The sequence below is a fragment of the Sceloporus undulatus genome, chromosome 6, assembly GCF_019175285.1.
Source record: "Sceloporus undulatus isolate JIND9_A2432 ecotype Alabama chromosome 6, SceUnd_v1.1, whole genome shotgun sequence".
NCBI lineage: Eukaryota > Metazoa > Chordata > Lepidosauria > Squamata > Phrynosomatidae > Sceloporus > Sceloporus undulatus.
In genome coordinates, this window is record NC_056527.1 from 60,165,365 (window position 1) to 60,175,906 (window position 10,542).

Here is a 10,542-nt window from a genome sequence, read left to right on the forward strand (position 1 = left end):
TGAGGGTTGCTCTAGAACCGTTCTAGGTTTAAATCGGATCCTAATAGGAACGCCACTCCTTGGATTCGATTCAGAACGCGGGGTTTCACCTAGTGGGAACATCCCCAGAGAAAGCTAAAGTCTCACAAAACTACAATTCCCAGAATTCCATAGCACTGAACCATGGCAGTGATGTCAAACTGGATTATTTCTGCACATTATTATTATTATTATTATTATTATTATTATTATTATTATTATTATTATTAACCTTTATTTATAAAGCGCTGTAAATTTATACAGCGTTGTACATACAATCTTTTAGATAGTGTGTTTGCCCATTTGCTGCTCCATCAGTGTGGATGGGTGTGTTTTTTGGTTTTTGTACCACTCTTCTTTATCTGTGCATACAGTGGTCCCTTGATATCTACTAGGCTTTGCTTCCAAGACCCCTCATAGATACGAAAATCTGTGGCTGTTCAAGTCCCATTAAATACATAGTAAAATTGCAAAATCAAGGTTTGCTATTTGAAATTTATGTATTTTTGAATATTTTCGAGCTGTGGATGCTTGAATCTATGGATACAGAGGGTTGACGGCATTTACTCTTTAAACCCCCCTCTCAAAACCAGTCCTTTTGGGGGATGGTGCTGTTGCCCTTGGCACCCCTAAGGCTTCAGTCTACACTTTCACCATCTTGTGTTTCAGAAAAATCGTCAATTGCGTGTTGATGTTTCCATCCTTGAATGGAGTGCCAGTGAGTTCCTTTTCTGAAGAAGTAGGTCTCCAGTGGCATTGTTGTTGTTTTTAAGTACAAGGCTATTATACTTACCCAGAGAAGAACAATGGTTTTGCTTTTAACCAGATGGCTGACCTGTTCTTTGGACCTGTTTCCTTCTCTGAATGTATTTGTCATTTCTTTCCTCCCTCATGCTCCTGTCCATCCACTAAAACAATGTCCTATTCAGGATATGCGGTGACAGCGGGTCACTTCTCCCAGCCGATGACCACTGATGTCGTAGGAGGAGCTCCTCAGGATGGAGGCGTTGGAAAGGTGAGGCTGTTGATCAGACTTTACAGTCATTGGTATTTTGTATCATTTATGCCAGTTTGTCTTAAGTTGGCTTGGGAATTCTGGAAATTTTAGTCAAAAAAGTAACTTTTCCAAACTGTGTTGGGTGCCTCTATCTTAGGAATTTAGAAAGCTGTTTTATACTGGGTCCATTTGGACCATCGTTGTCAACTCTGACTGATAGAGGCTCTTCAAGGCTTCAGGTGGACAGTTTCTCCAGCTCAGACTGGAACCTTTGCATGCACATCGAGTGGCCTACCTCTGAATTGTGGCCCTGTGGACAGTGGCTTTTCCCTTGTGATGGTCTAACTATGGATATCACCTATGAATATATTTACCTACTATATGCTTTAATTTCTTTTTGATGTCAGGTGAAAAGAGGTTTTTTTAAAAAACACAGAACCCTTGGAAAAATGTTGTGGGCCAACCCAGAGTGGGAGAAATGGCTCACAGTTATTAAAGACTGTTTAAAAGGTCTGTTTAGTGCTACTGTTTATTTTTCTTAAAAATACATTTATTTTTAATTTGTTTTTTTATCATTTTATAAGCTGCTCATTTGATAGCAAGATAGGACAAAAATAATTTTCATAAATGAATAAAATACCTAATAAGTATACACAATGTAGCATTATTTTACTAATCAGGTATGAATGGTTGATGATGATGGTAATTGTGTAATAGAATTGAATAACTCTACATTTTTGTTTCATAGGTATACATTTTCCGCACTGATAAGCGGTTTGGATCTTTAATAAAGATCTTTCAAGCTTCAGGTAAAAAGGTGAGTGAAAAAAGATTACTTTTAAATTATAAACAGAGTTTATGGAATATTTTCTCAATGATACTGACTGGTTTGGATTATACTCTAAATAAGCAGTACATGTACTACTTTGAGTAGAGGTGTGTGACATTTGCATGTAGATGTAAAGTAAGGGCCCCAAGGGTAAAAAGTTTGTGGATCACTGCATTAAACTATTTTAGTAATGAGCAGTGTTATGTCTGGTGGTCTGGAGGTAAACGGATAGTTAATTATCTGATTGATAACCTAGAAGTAGTTCAGTATGTCTGAGCTAAGACTTGTTTGGGCTGTGTTACTTGGCCAGAACCAGTAGATTTGGACAGCATGGAATCCCATTGATCCTATTATATAATCCCTGCTCATTTGGCAGCTGCAAGATCACCTTCTGTCTATTTTCAGTGACGATGTTCTAGTGCAGAGATCAGGCCAATAGATTCTGCTAAATTAGCATGATACCACAAATGGTAAGGTACCCTCTTTGTTCCTTTTAGGGAATTAGGAACCATAAAAAAATGAATGGTGCCAGATGTGAATAGCATAATGTTTAGGTTCTCACAGTCTCATTAGGTCACTCACTCTCCGTAATAACATTTCAGTTGGATACACAATACCCTTTTCCTAAGTGAATTTGTCTGGATCCACAGTTGTGAATATATTGTTCAACTCTTTCTTTCATTGCTTAGTAGATTAAAAAAAAATGAACACAAATGCATAACAATACTATCTGAAAGTCTGATAAACAAGTATCCACAGGAGAAGGGAATTGCAAAATGTTTGACCCTGAACCCATAAATGCCAGAGATCTAAGCCATGCTTGTCCTTTAGTTCCCTCCCATCATCTTACTATGGTTTGTAAACAGTGGTGCCTGCTGTTTTTCTGGACTATTTTTCTGGTCAGCTTTGATTTGATGATTGATAGTAGCTGTGCTAGTTGCTGCTGGACTAGTATTATACATTGGCTAAAACATTTGCCTCATGCTGGTCAACGACAAAAATGAATCACCAAATTAAAGAGAAAAGGGGAACACAACCATTCAGGCAGCAAGAAGCTTATAATGAGATGAAATTCATAATAATACAGTGTAACTAATTTTCTGTTAGCTCATTTTGATGACACTTTTACTTCTGAGTCCACTGGTGCTCAGTGGTAAAATAAAACTTGTCAGATGTTTGATTTGGCACTAGATTCGTGGCATATGGTCCCAGTTTCTCAGTGGGTAAACAGAGAGAAAAATGTATTTGTCAGTAATGATCCAGAGCAAATGTCACTGTTTAGGGCAGACTCTTATGTCACTAAATGCTTTCGCTTGGTAGTAGTAATTTGTGAAAGTTGTTCAGCCTGTTGCAAAGTATCCACCACCACTGATACTATTTGGTGTAGGGTTAACAATGCTCTACATATTGTGGCCATTTGACATTGCGTCTTAGGATTGCTACATCAAATAATAGGGCTGTTCCCACTATTGGTCAGTCTGAGGCAGCCGTATCACTCAAGAGGTACTAGAAGGTGTGAAGCAGGTACAAGATGTGAAAATGCTGGAGTTCTGTGTTCAACATCTTTTGCCATGTGTTCCTAAGCAACCTTGCTGTCTTCAGGAAGAGTGGAGGATTCTATCCCATCACTCTTACTAAGTTAGGATAAATCCTCATTCTTGTCAGCTTTTATCATTCCAATTCTATCATTGGAATTGGCGGGTGTGACATCTCCTCTGCTTCCTTTAGCAGAATGCCTAGGGTGGGCTGCATTTCTGCTTGAGAGACATAGTACAAAAAAGATGCTCACTCACAACTTGTTTGCCATTTTGACACTTTGCATTTAATTAACAAACCACAAACTCAAAAATCTTAGGGTGCTTTCTGAACTAATAAAGAGTATTTTCATTTATAGTTTTCAGCACTGCTGTACAGTAACGGCATGCTCCTAGTCTTGATGTGCATTCCTTTTAACCACACTGAAATTAACATGAATTCAATTTTTAGTAAATACAGTTTCATTTATATACTGCTTCATACTGAACTAACAGTGTTTAAGTGGTTTACAACTGTAAGCTAATTGCCTCAAACAATCTGGATATTCATTTTAGCGACCTCCTCGGAAGGATGCAAGCCTGAGTTGAGCTTGAGCCCTTTTGCTGGTGTTGAACTTGCAACCTTATGGTTTTGAGTGAGTGGCTGCAGTACAGGCATTTAACCACTGCGTCACCAGGGCTCCTTCATCTATTCTTAGTACATCTTAGGGGTGCACTATACACTGTGTTCAACATTTAACTGGAATGGGACCATGCACTGATGATGAGAGGTCAAGCCCCTCAAATGATTTTGGTTCGAAATCCACTCCTCCCTCCTGGGCCTCTATGGGTACCAGTGAAATTTCCCCCTGTTTTTTTTTTAAGCTACCAATTTGAGAGCAGTAGAAGTACCATGTTCACTGGGCCTTTGATATCTGCTGTGGTTTGGTTCCAGAAACCTACGTGGATAGCAAAATCCCTGGGAGCAGAAGTCCCATTAAAGACAGTGGCATAGTAAGATGGTGTCCCTTATACAAAATGGCAAAATCAAGGTTTGCTTGGAGGGCTTACTGTACACTGATGGTGTGTGCAAATAAATGATGACAATAATAATAATTAATACTGGGAAGAATCTGCTACAACCTAAGAGAACTAGACTTTCAGCAGTGATCTTTTTCATCAACCACTCCAAGACTCTGAAACAACCTGCCAGACAAGATTCGTCAGATTACCACCTTGGAAACCTTCAAGAAGGCTATTAAGACAGATCTCTTCCGGCAGGCCTTTCCAGACCAGAACACTCTTGCTGATCTGCCTCCCCTCCCTTTCATCCTCCATCTTTTATCCTTTACCCTACCAGGACTCCACCTGAATTTTTTTTATCTCATTTTAGTGTATTTGTACATTAATGATTTTAATTTTTCTTTTTTGGTTTAATTTCTTTTTAGGACTCGATTGTGTTTTTATGCTGGGCCGAGGGTTGGGGATTTTAGAATTTTAATGCATTTCTCTTTTAATTGTATGTTATTTTACTGTTGTAATCCACTTGGATTACCTGAGATTAAGCAGAATATAAATAAATATTATTAATATTATTATAATTGTCTGCCAAAGCCTATTAATGTCCTGACATCTAGATTATCACTCTTCCCTTTTTTTTTTCCGGGGGGGGGGGTCCACTTTAAAAAGATTTGCTGTGTGATATAATAAATCATTGTCTGTCTGTATGGAGTGACTCCTGGTGTGTAGCAGTAACTCAGTTTTAAAAAATACAGTTAGGGTTGGAAGTTTTTTCTGCCTTTAATGAAAAAAGAGCCAGAACCTTTCTCTGTCTCAGTGCCAATACAAGGGGGGAAAGATCATAAAGAGACTTTGTAGAGCTGAGATAAAGCAGCCGGTAGCTTTTTCTGTTGCAAACTAAGAAAAACATAAACGATTTCCTCTTGTGTGTGGGCAGATACTGAATGCTTTGTTGTGACTCGGCTTGGTTACAGATGGGCTCTTACTTTGGCTCCTCCTTATGTGCAGTTGATTTGAATTCTGATGGACTTTCAGACCTCCTGGTGGGAGCGCCCATGTTTTCAGAGATCCGGGATGAGGGTCAAGTCACCGTCTACCTCAGCAGAGGAAATGTGAGTATGTGAAGGGGCTGAGTAATTGGCCTGGGAAATCCTTTTAGCAGTCAGCTCAGATCAGCCACGCTGCAAATTCTACACAAGGACATTGAGCAGATGTGAGGCGGTTTGCTTGTTTCTCTTCAAAATGTGAAATCATTTGAGCAAAACAGGGAGAACTCTCTCATTTTTATAATATTGGTAAGTTAATAGTTCTGTAACCTAGTTCCCAAAGTTGCTAGTTGATTGTAGCCAGAAAAAGAGTCCCATCACACTTTGAGGAAGAGCAAAGGGATCCTTTGTTTTATTTATTTATCTTTGTTTGCATGTTAACGGTGGTTTTCCATTACAAAAAGCTCCAAATAACTTGGAAACACTTTTCGTAGCTCAATAAAACACACAACATAATATATGATAAAAGATCAAGGACAGTAAAATGTACAACAGTTATAAGTGGCACGTGGCAACAGAAGTATAAATGCACTTGGTATGGTGGCATCCCAAAATGCATTGAAAAAGTATTTTTGTGGCTCACTGAAAATAGAGAGAATCCAGCAAGGCTTCTTCTGATAGGGTATTTCATAATATTAGCTTCATATTAGAAAAGCCCCTGCCTTTGGTACATTTCTGCCATACCTTCTAAGAGTGGACATCTGTAGAGTAGGGCTTTTGTGGCAAGTTGATGTGGACATTTAGAAATTTTTCTACACACACACACATTCCTCTTGCTTTTACACAGTAGATAAAGAATACAGAAGGAAAAGGACCATCATAACTATAACCTGAATAAAGATAAATTCAGCTTTTGCATGGGGGTGGGGTGGTTCCATTTCATCTGTTGTCAGGATTCTGGAGCTTGGACCTAAGATATAAATCTTAGAACAAGATTCATATTGTGTGAGTTACCATGAACATTGTTGAGATAGTGTATCTTGCTTTAGATATTGAAAGGAATATATCTCCTGTGACTGCAGGTAATACAAATATTCAGGGGTGGCCAAATTTGGTGTAAATTGGCAGGACTAAATTTTTGCATTTGCATGGTCAGCTGAACAGTATTTGCAGTTTGCTGTACTCTGCAGTCCTGCAACACTGATTCCAGGAATGTGAGCTAGAGAACGCATACTCCAGGCCTAGATTTGGATGTGTCCATTTATGGCCCTGCCTGGCTAACATCCATTACAGTTAAAGTTTACAGTGCAGTGCTTATTTTATTAATTTTTATTTATTTAATTCATATCCTGCTTTTCTTTGGGCAAGATCCAAGGTGGTTTTCAGTAAACTGAAAACAAAGTATAGCTAAAGTTCCAATAATACAAATAAAAAAAATAAACAATTTATTAAAAACACAAAACACACATAGTGATTCAGACCTGGAATTTAAAGAATTTAAGTACTCAGAGCCCTGTATCTGAATGGACAGATCTGTCAGTTTTGGTTTCTCCCGCATTTGAAATGTTTTACATGAGCCATTTGGGGTTTTCAGTAATTTCCATTCCAGTTTGTGAATATTCATAAGTTCTTCTAAAGAATGAACTGAACTGAAATCCTCACATCTTTCTGTTTTAAACAAAGATTTATCTAAAAGAGAGTTTGCTTTTTTTCACCATGATTTATTAAGTCATGATATTTTGCCTATTTTGTGGGCTAACATTGCCACTCTCTGGACCGAGAGAGCCATTCCTTGTACATGTTAATCCCAGGTCCTATATTTTGGTGCTGGCCATGTGCCGTAATAAATTCATTCAATCCCAGGTTCACCTGTGTTTTAAGTGGCTAATGAAGTTTGAATTCAACAACTCCCATTCTTTTTTAAGTGTGGGATCAGTAAGACCAGCTGTTGCATACCCTGGAAGACTGGAAGATTAAAATAACGTACAACCAACCGATTATGAGAATTGACGCCATGGGAAAATTGGTGACAGGAAGTGCCATTCACTTTGATTCTGTGGCAGACCCATGGAGTGTAGAGTTCGCAAGGAAATAAATTGCTGGCTTCTTCCTTGCAAAGCTATAAATTGCACAACCACTGTGACCCAGCAGTAGCCTGAGGAAATAATCAACACAAGCTTCCTGTACTCTGAAAGGACCATGACTTCTTTGGAAGGAACATGAGACATATGGAGTTTCTCAGACAAGTTTCTGTTTGTGAAAGTATCCCTTTTCTAAATAAATGCTATTTATTTGGTTTCTAATATAAGGTCAGAAACAATGCCTACTTAGACCAGTTGAGGTCAAACAGTCACAGTAGCATATCACAAGTTTATGTTCTTCTTCAGACAGTGTAAGAGAAAGCACACTTATAAGAACTGAGGATTAAAGCAACTTAAATGTAGAAAGGTATAGGGCAATTGGTAAATGGAGCTTAATTTTGGGTTGGACGAATTAATCTTCCTGGACTTTAAGCTGTAAACACTGAATTTTGGAGAGGCAGAATTAGTTCCTCTTTCGACTACACAGTTGTATCTCCAGTCAGCTACATTTTCCATGCCTCAGTGTCCCCTCTGTAAATTATACTGCAGTGTTGCTTGCTTGATGTTTCATGCCACTTGTGTTTTGCCCTTCTTCTCAAGAGATCGGGAAGGAGTATAATGATATATCCCTTTTGATCCTCTTCACAGTCTTGTAGAATAAGTTGGTCTCACAAAGTGACAGCTTTGGCCCAAGGCAACCCAGCAAACCTACTAGTTTAATAGGTATTTCTATCCAGATCTTCCCAATGGTTATGAAGCACATGGTGAACAGAAAAATCTGAGCAGCTACAAAAATTGATTACAATAATCTAGGGGTTCTCCCAACAGAAAATGAACATATTATCCTTGGAGGTCTATGAGTTCTTCCCTCCAAAATGCAGTACAGTGGGCCCTTGGTATCTGCTGGGTTTTGAATCCCGGACCCCTCAGGGATACTAAAATTTGTGGATGCTCAAGTCCCATTAAATACAATGACATAGTGTAATGATGTCCCTTATATCAAATGGCAAAAACAAGGTTTGCTTTTAGAATTTATATTAATATTTTCAAACCATGGGTGGTTGAATCTGTGGATAAAAAAATTTATGGTTAGAGAGGGCCAACACACCAGTTATTTCTTCTGAATTTGTGATTATGCATATTCAGACATTTCATTAAAATGATAATAATGAGGTACATGTAGTCTTCCAGTTGGTGGAAGCTATATTGAGTTGTAGCTCACACCATCTGGAGTCCCAAAGGTTGCCCACTGCACTTTTAAAGTGTGCAAGAATAATGCATTACATGCCACAGCTGCCAGCCCTGTCTCAACAGTCCCTGCAGTCCCTGCCAGCTCCCCTGACTTTCCTTCCCACTTTGAAGGTAGTATTTGAGCATTCGGCTGAATGTGCATAGATTCTTCGCTGTAATCCGGAAAACTAATTAAGCAGTCACAGAGCAGATTTTAAGTAAGTTCAGAGGAGCATGTTTAGAACCTGCCTTCAAGTCTTCCTTCTCACTGAATGCACCCAAAGTTTTAGCTGGTGTGCCCATAACATTCCCTGACTAGCATCTCACACTTGCAAATGCCTTTTTTTTTTTTTTTTGGAGGGGGATTAGGTGAAGAGGTTGATAATATCTTCCTCACTTCATGCCAACCAAAGCTCCCTAGACTTACTATAGAACTGCTGCAACCACTCCCCCATGGCTATTCAGAGTTGGGATGGGGAACAGAGAAGCATTTTGCTATGCTGATGTAACAAGACATGAAATGATTCCATCATCCTCTGAGATATATGCAGGACCCCATGAACCTCAGCAGCTTATGGAATAGCTTAGTATCTGGCTGCAGGGACATAACCTTCTTCAATTTCCCCGGGTTCACCAGGTGCAGAATGACCATGGAGGGTTGGGGGAACAGCAGCAGCTCTGCTGTAAGTTTTGGAGGCAGTGAATGGTCAGCAGTAGGATAGTTCAGCATGCAAATCTGCTATGATACTCTGAGCCCTAAAAGATTCTGGCCCCTGGATTATTTCCCCAAACCTTCAAGGAATGGCTGCAGAGCTGGCCCAAGCATTTTGTTCTCTGAGATGGAGGAAGATATGGTGCTCTCAACCTACCCAAATCAACATGTGTAGTATCCAAACCAAGTCAAGTTATTTTGCCACATGAGGCTGAAGATCCCAGAGTATCTCCCTGTTGGTAAACATTAAATTACAAAGAAACATAAATTAAATAATGGACAATTTTCTGTCCTTCCATGATACCCAATTCTGTTACCTGTAGTGCCTGAACCACTTAGTTTGATTCACACCTTTCCCCACATCACTCATACTGTTCATGCATAAGGAAGCAACTTTGAACATTCAGTATTACTTTTCTGGATGTATAGCCTTAGAGTAGAACTTTTGAAATTGTACCTTGCATTCAATATTGAAGAAAAGAATAACACAATAAAAATGCAACTTTCTCCAGTTTTTAATCTTTATCTGGTATGATTTTCATTATAATATCAGATTTCTGGAGACTTCTCAGAAGATTTTGTCACAGTTTTCAGAAATAAAGTTCTCCGCTTTGTCAAAAAGAGCACAAACCCCTTGAGATAGATGCAAAGCTGGTGTTAACAACCAGGATTGGTTTTGTTATGGCTTTTACATTTGCTTGCACTCACAATGGAGAACAGATTGCAAAAAGTGGCTTTAAAAAAAAGAAAGAAAGTGTGAAATAAGTAGCAGCACTTTTGAAATAATTCTGGTAGAATGTAAAGACAAAACTTGGTTCTGCCTGATTGTTCTTACAGAATACTGTGAAAGTAAGGCTCATGATTGTGGAATAAACTTGCAAAGAAAACTGGAACTTAAACTTTTAGGAAGTTGATTATATGAAAAGTGGTTCATCTTTTTGGCAAATATCTAGAGTATCACATAGTGGCATTCTAGTATAACACAGCCCACATGTCCTTTGGATAGTCTTTACTTCTAGAGCAAGACAGCAGGCAGTGTGAATATATCTGTAGTATTATGTAGTAAACTCCTCATATTGGGAGAAGGGTGGAATATAAGAAAATCATCATCATCATCATCATCATCATCATCATCATCATCATCATCATCATCAT

At 38.7% G+C, this 10,542-nt stretch overlaps 1 protein-coding gene across 1 annotated transcript in view; it reads left to right on the forward strand.

Annotated features, from left to right (window-relative positions):
• Positions 1-10,542, forward strand: part of ITGA9 (integrin subunit alpha 9) — a 288,073-nt gene that overhangs the window by 63,437 nt on the left and 214,094 nt on the right. The window contains exons 7-9 of the mRNA XM_042475622.1: positions 948-1,033; positions 1,764-1,832; positions 5,353-5,490. Coding sequence (XP_042331556.1) covers positions 948-1,033; positions 1,764-1,832; positions 5,353-5,490 — 293 coding nt within the window. The remainder of the gene's footprint in view (positions 1-947; positions 1,034-1,763; positions 1,833-5,352; positions 5,491-10,542) is intronic.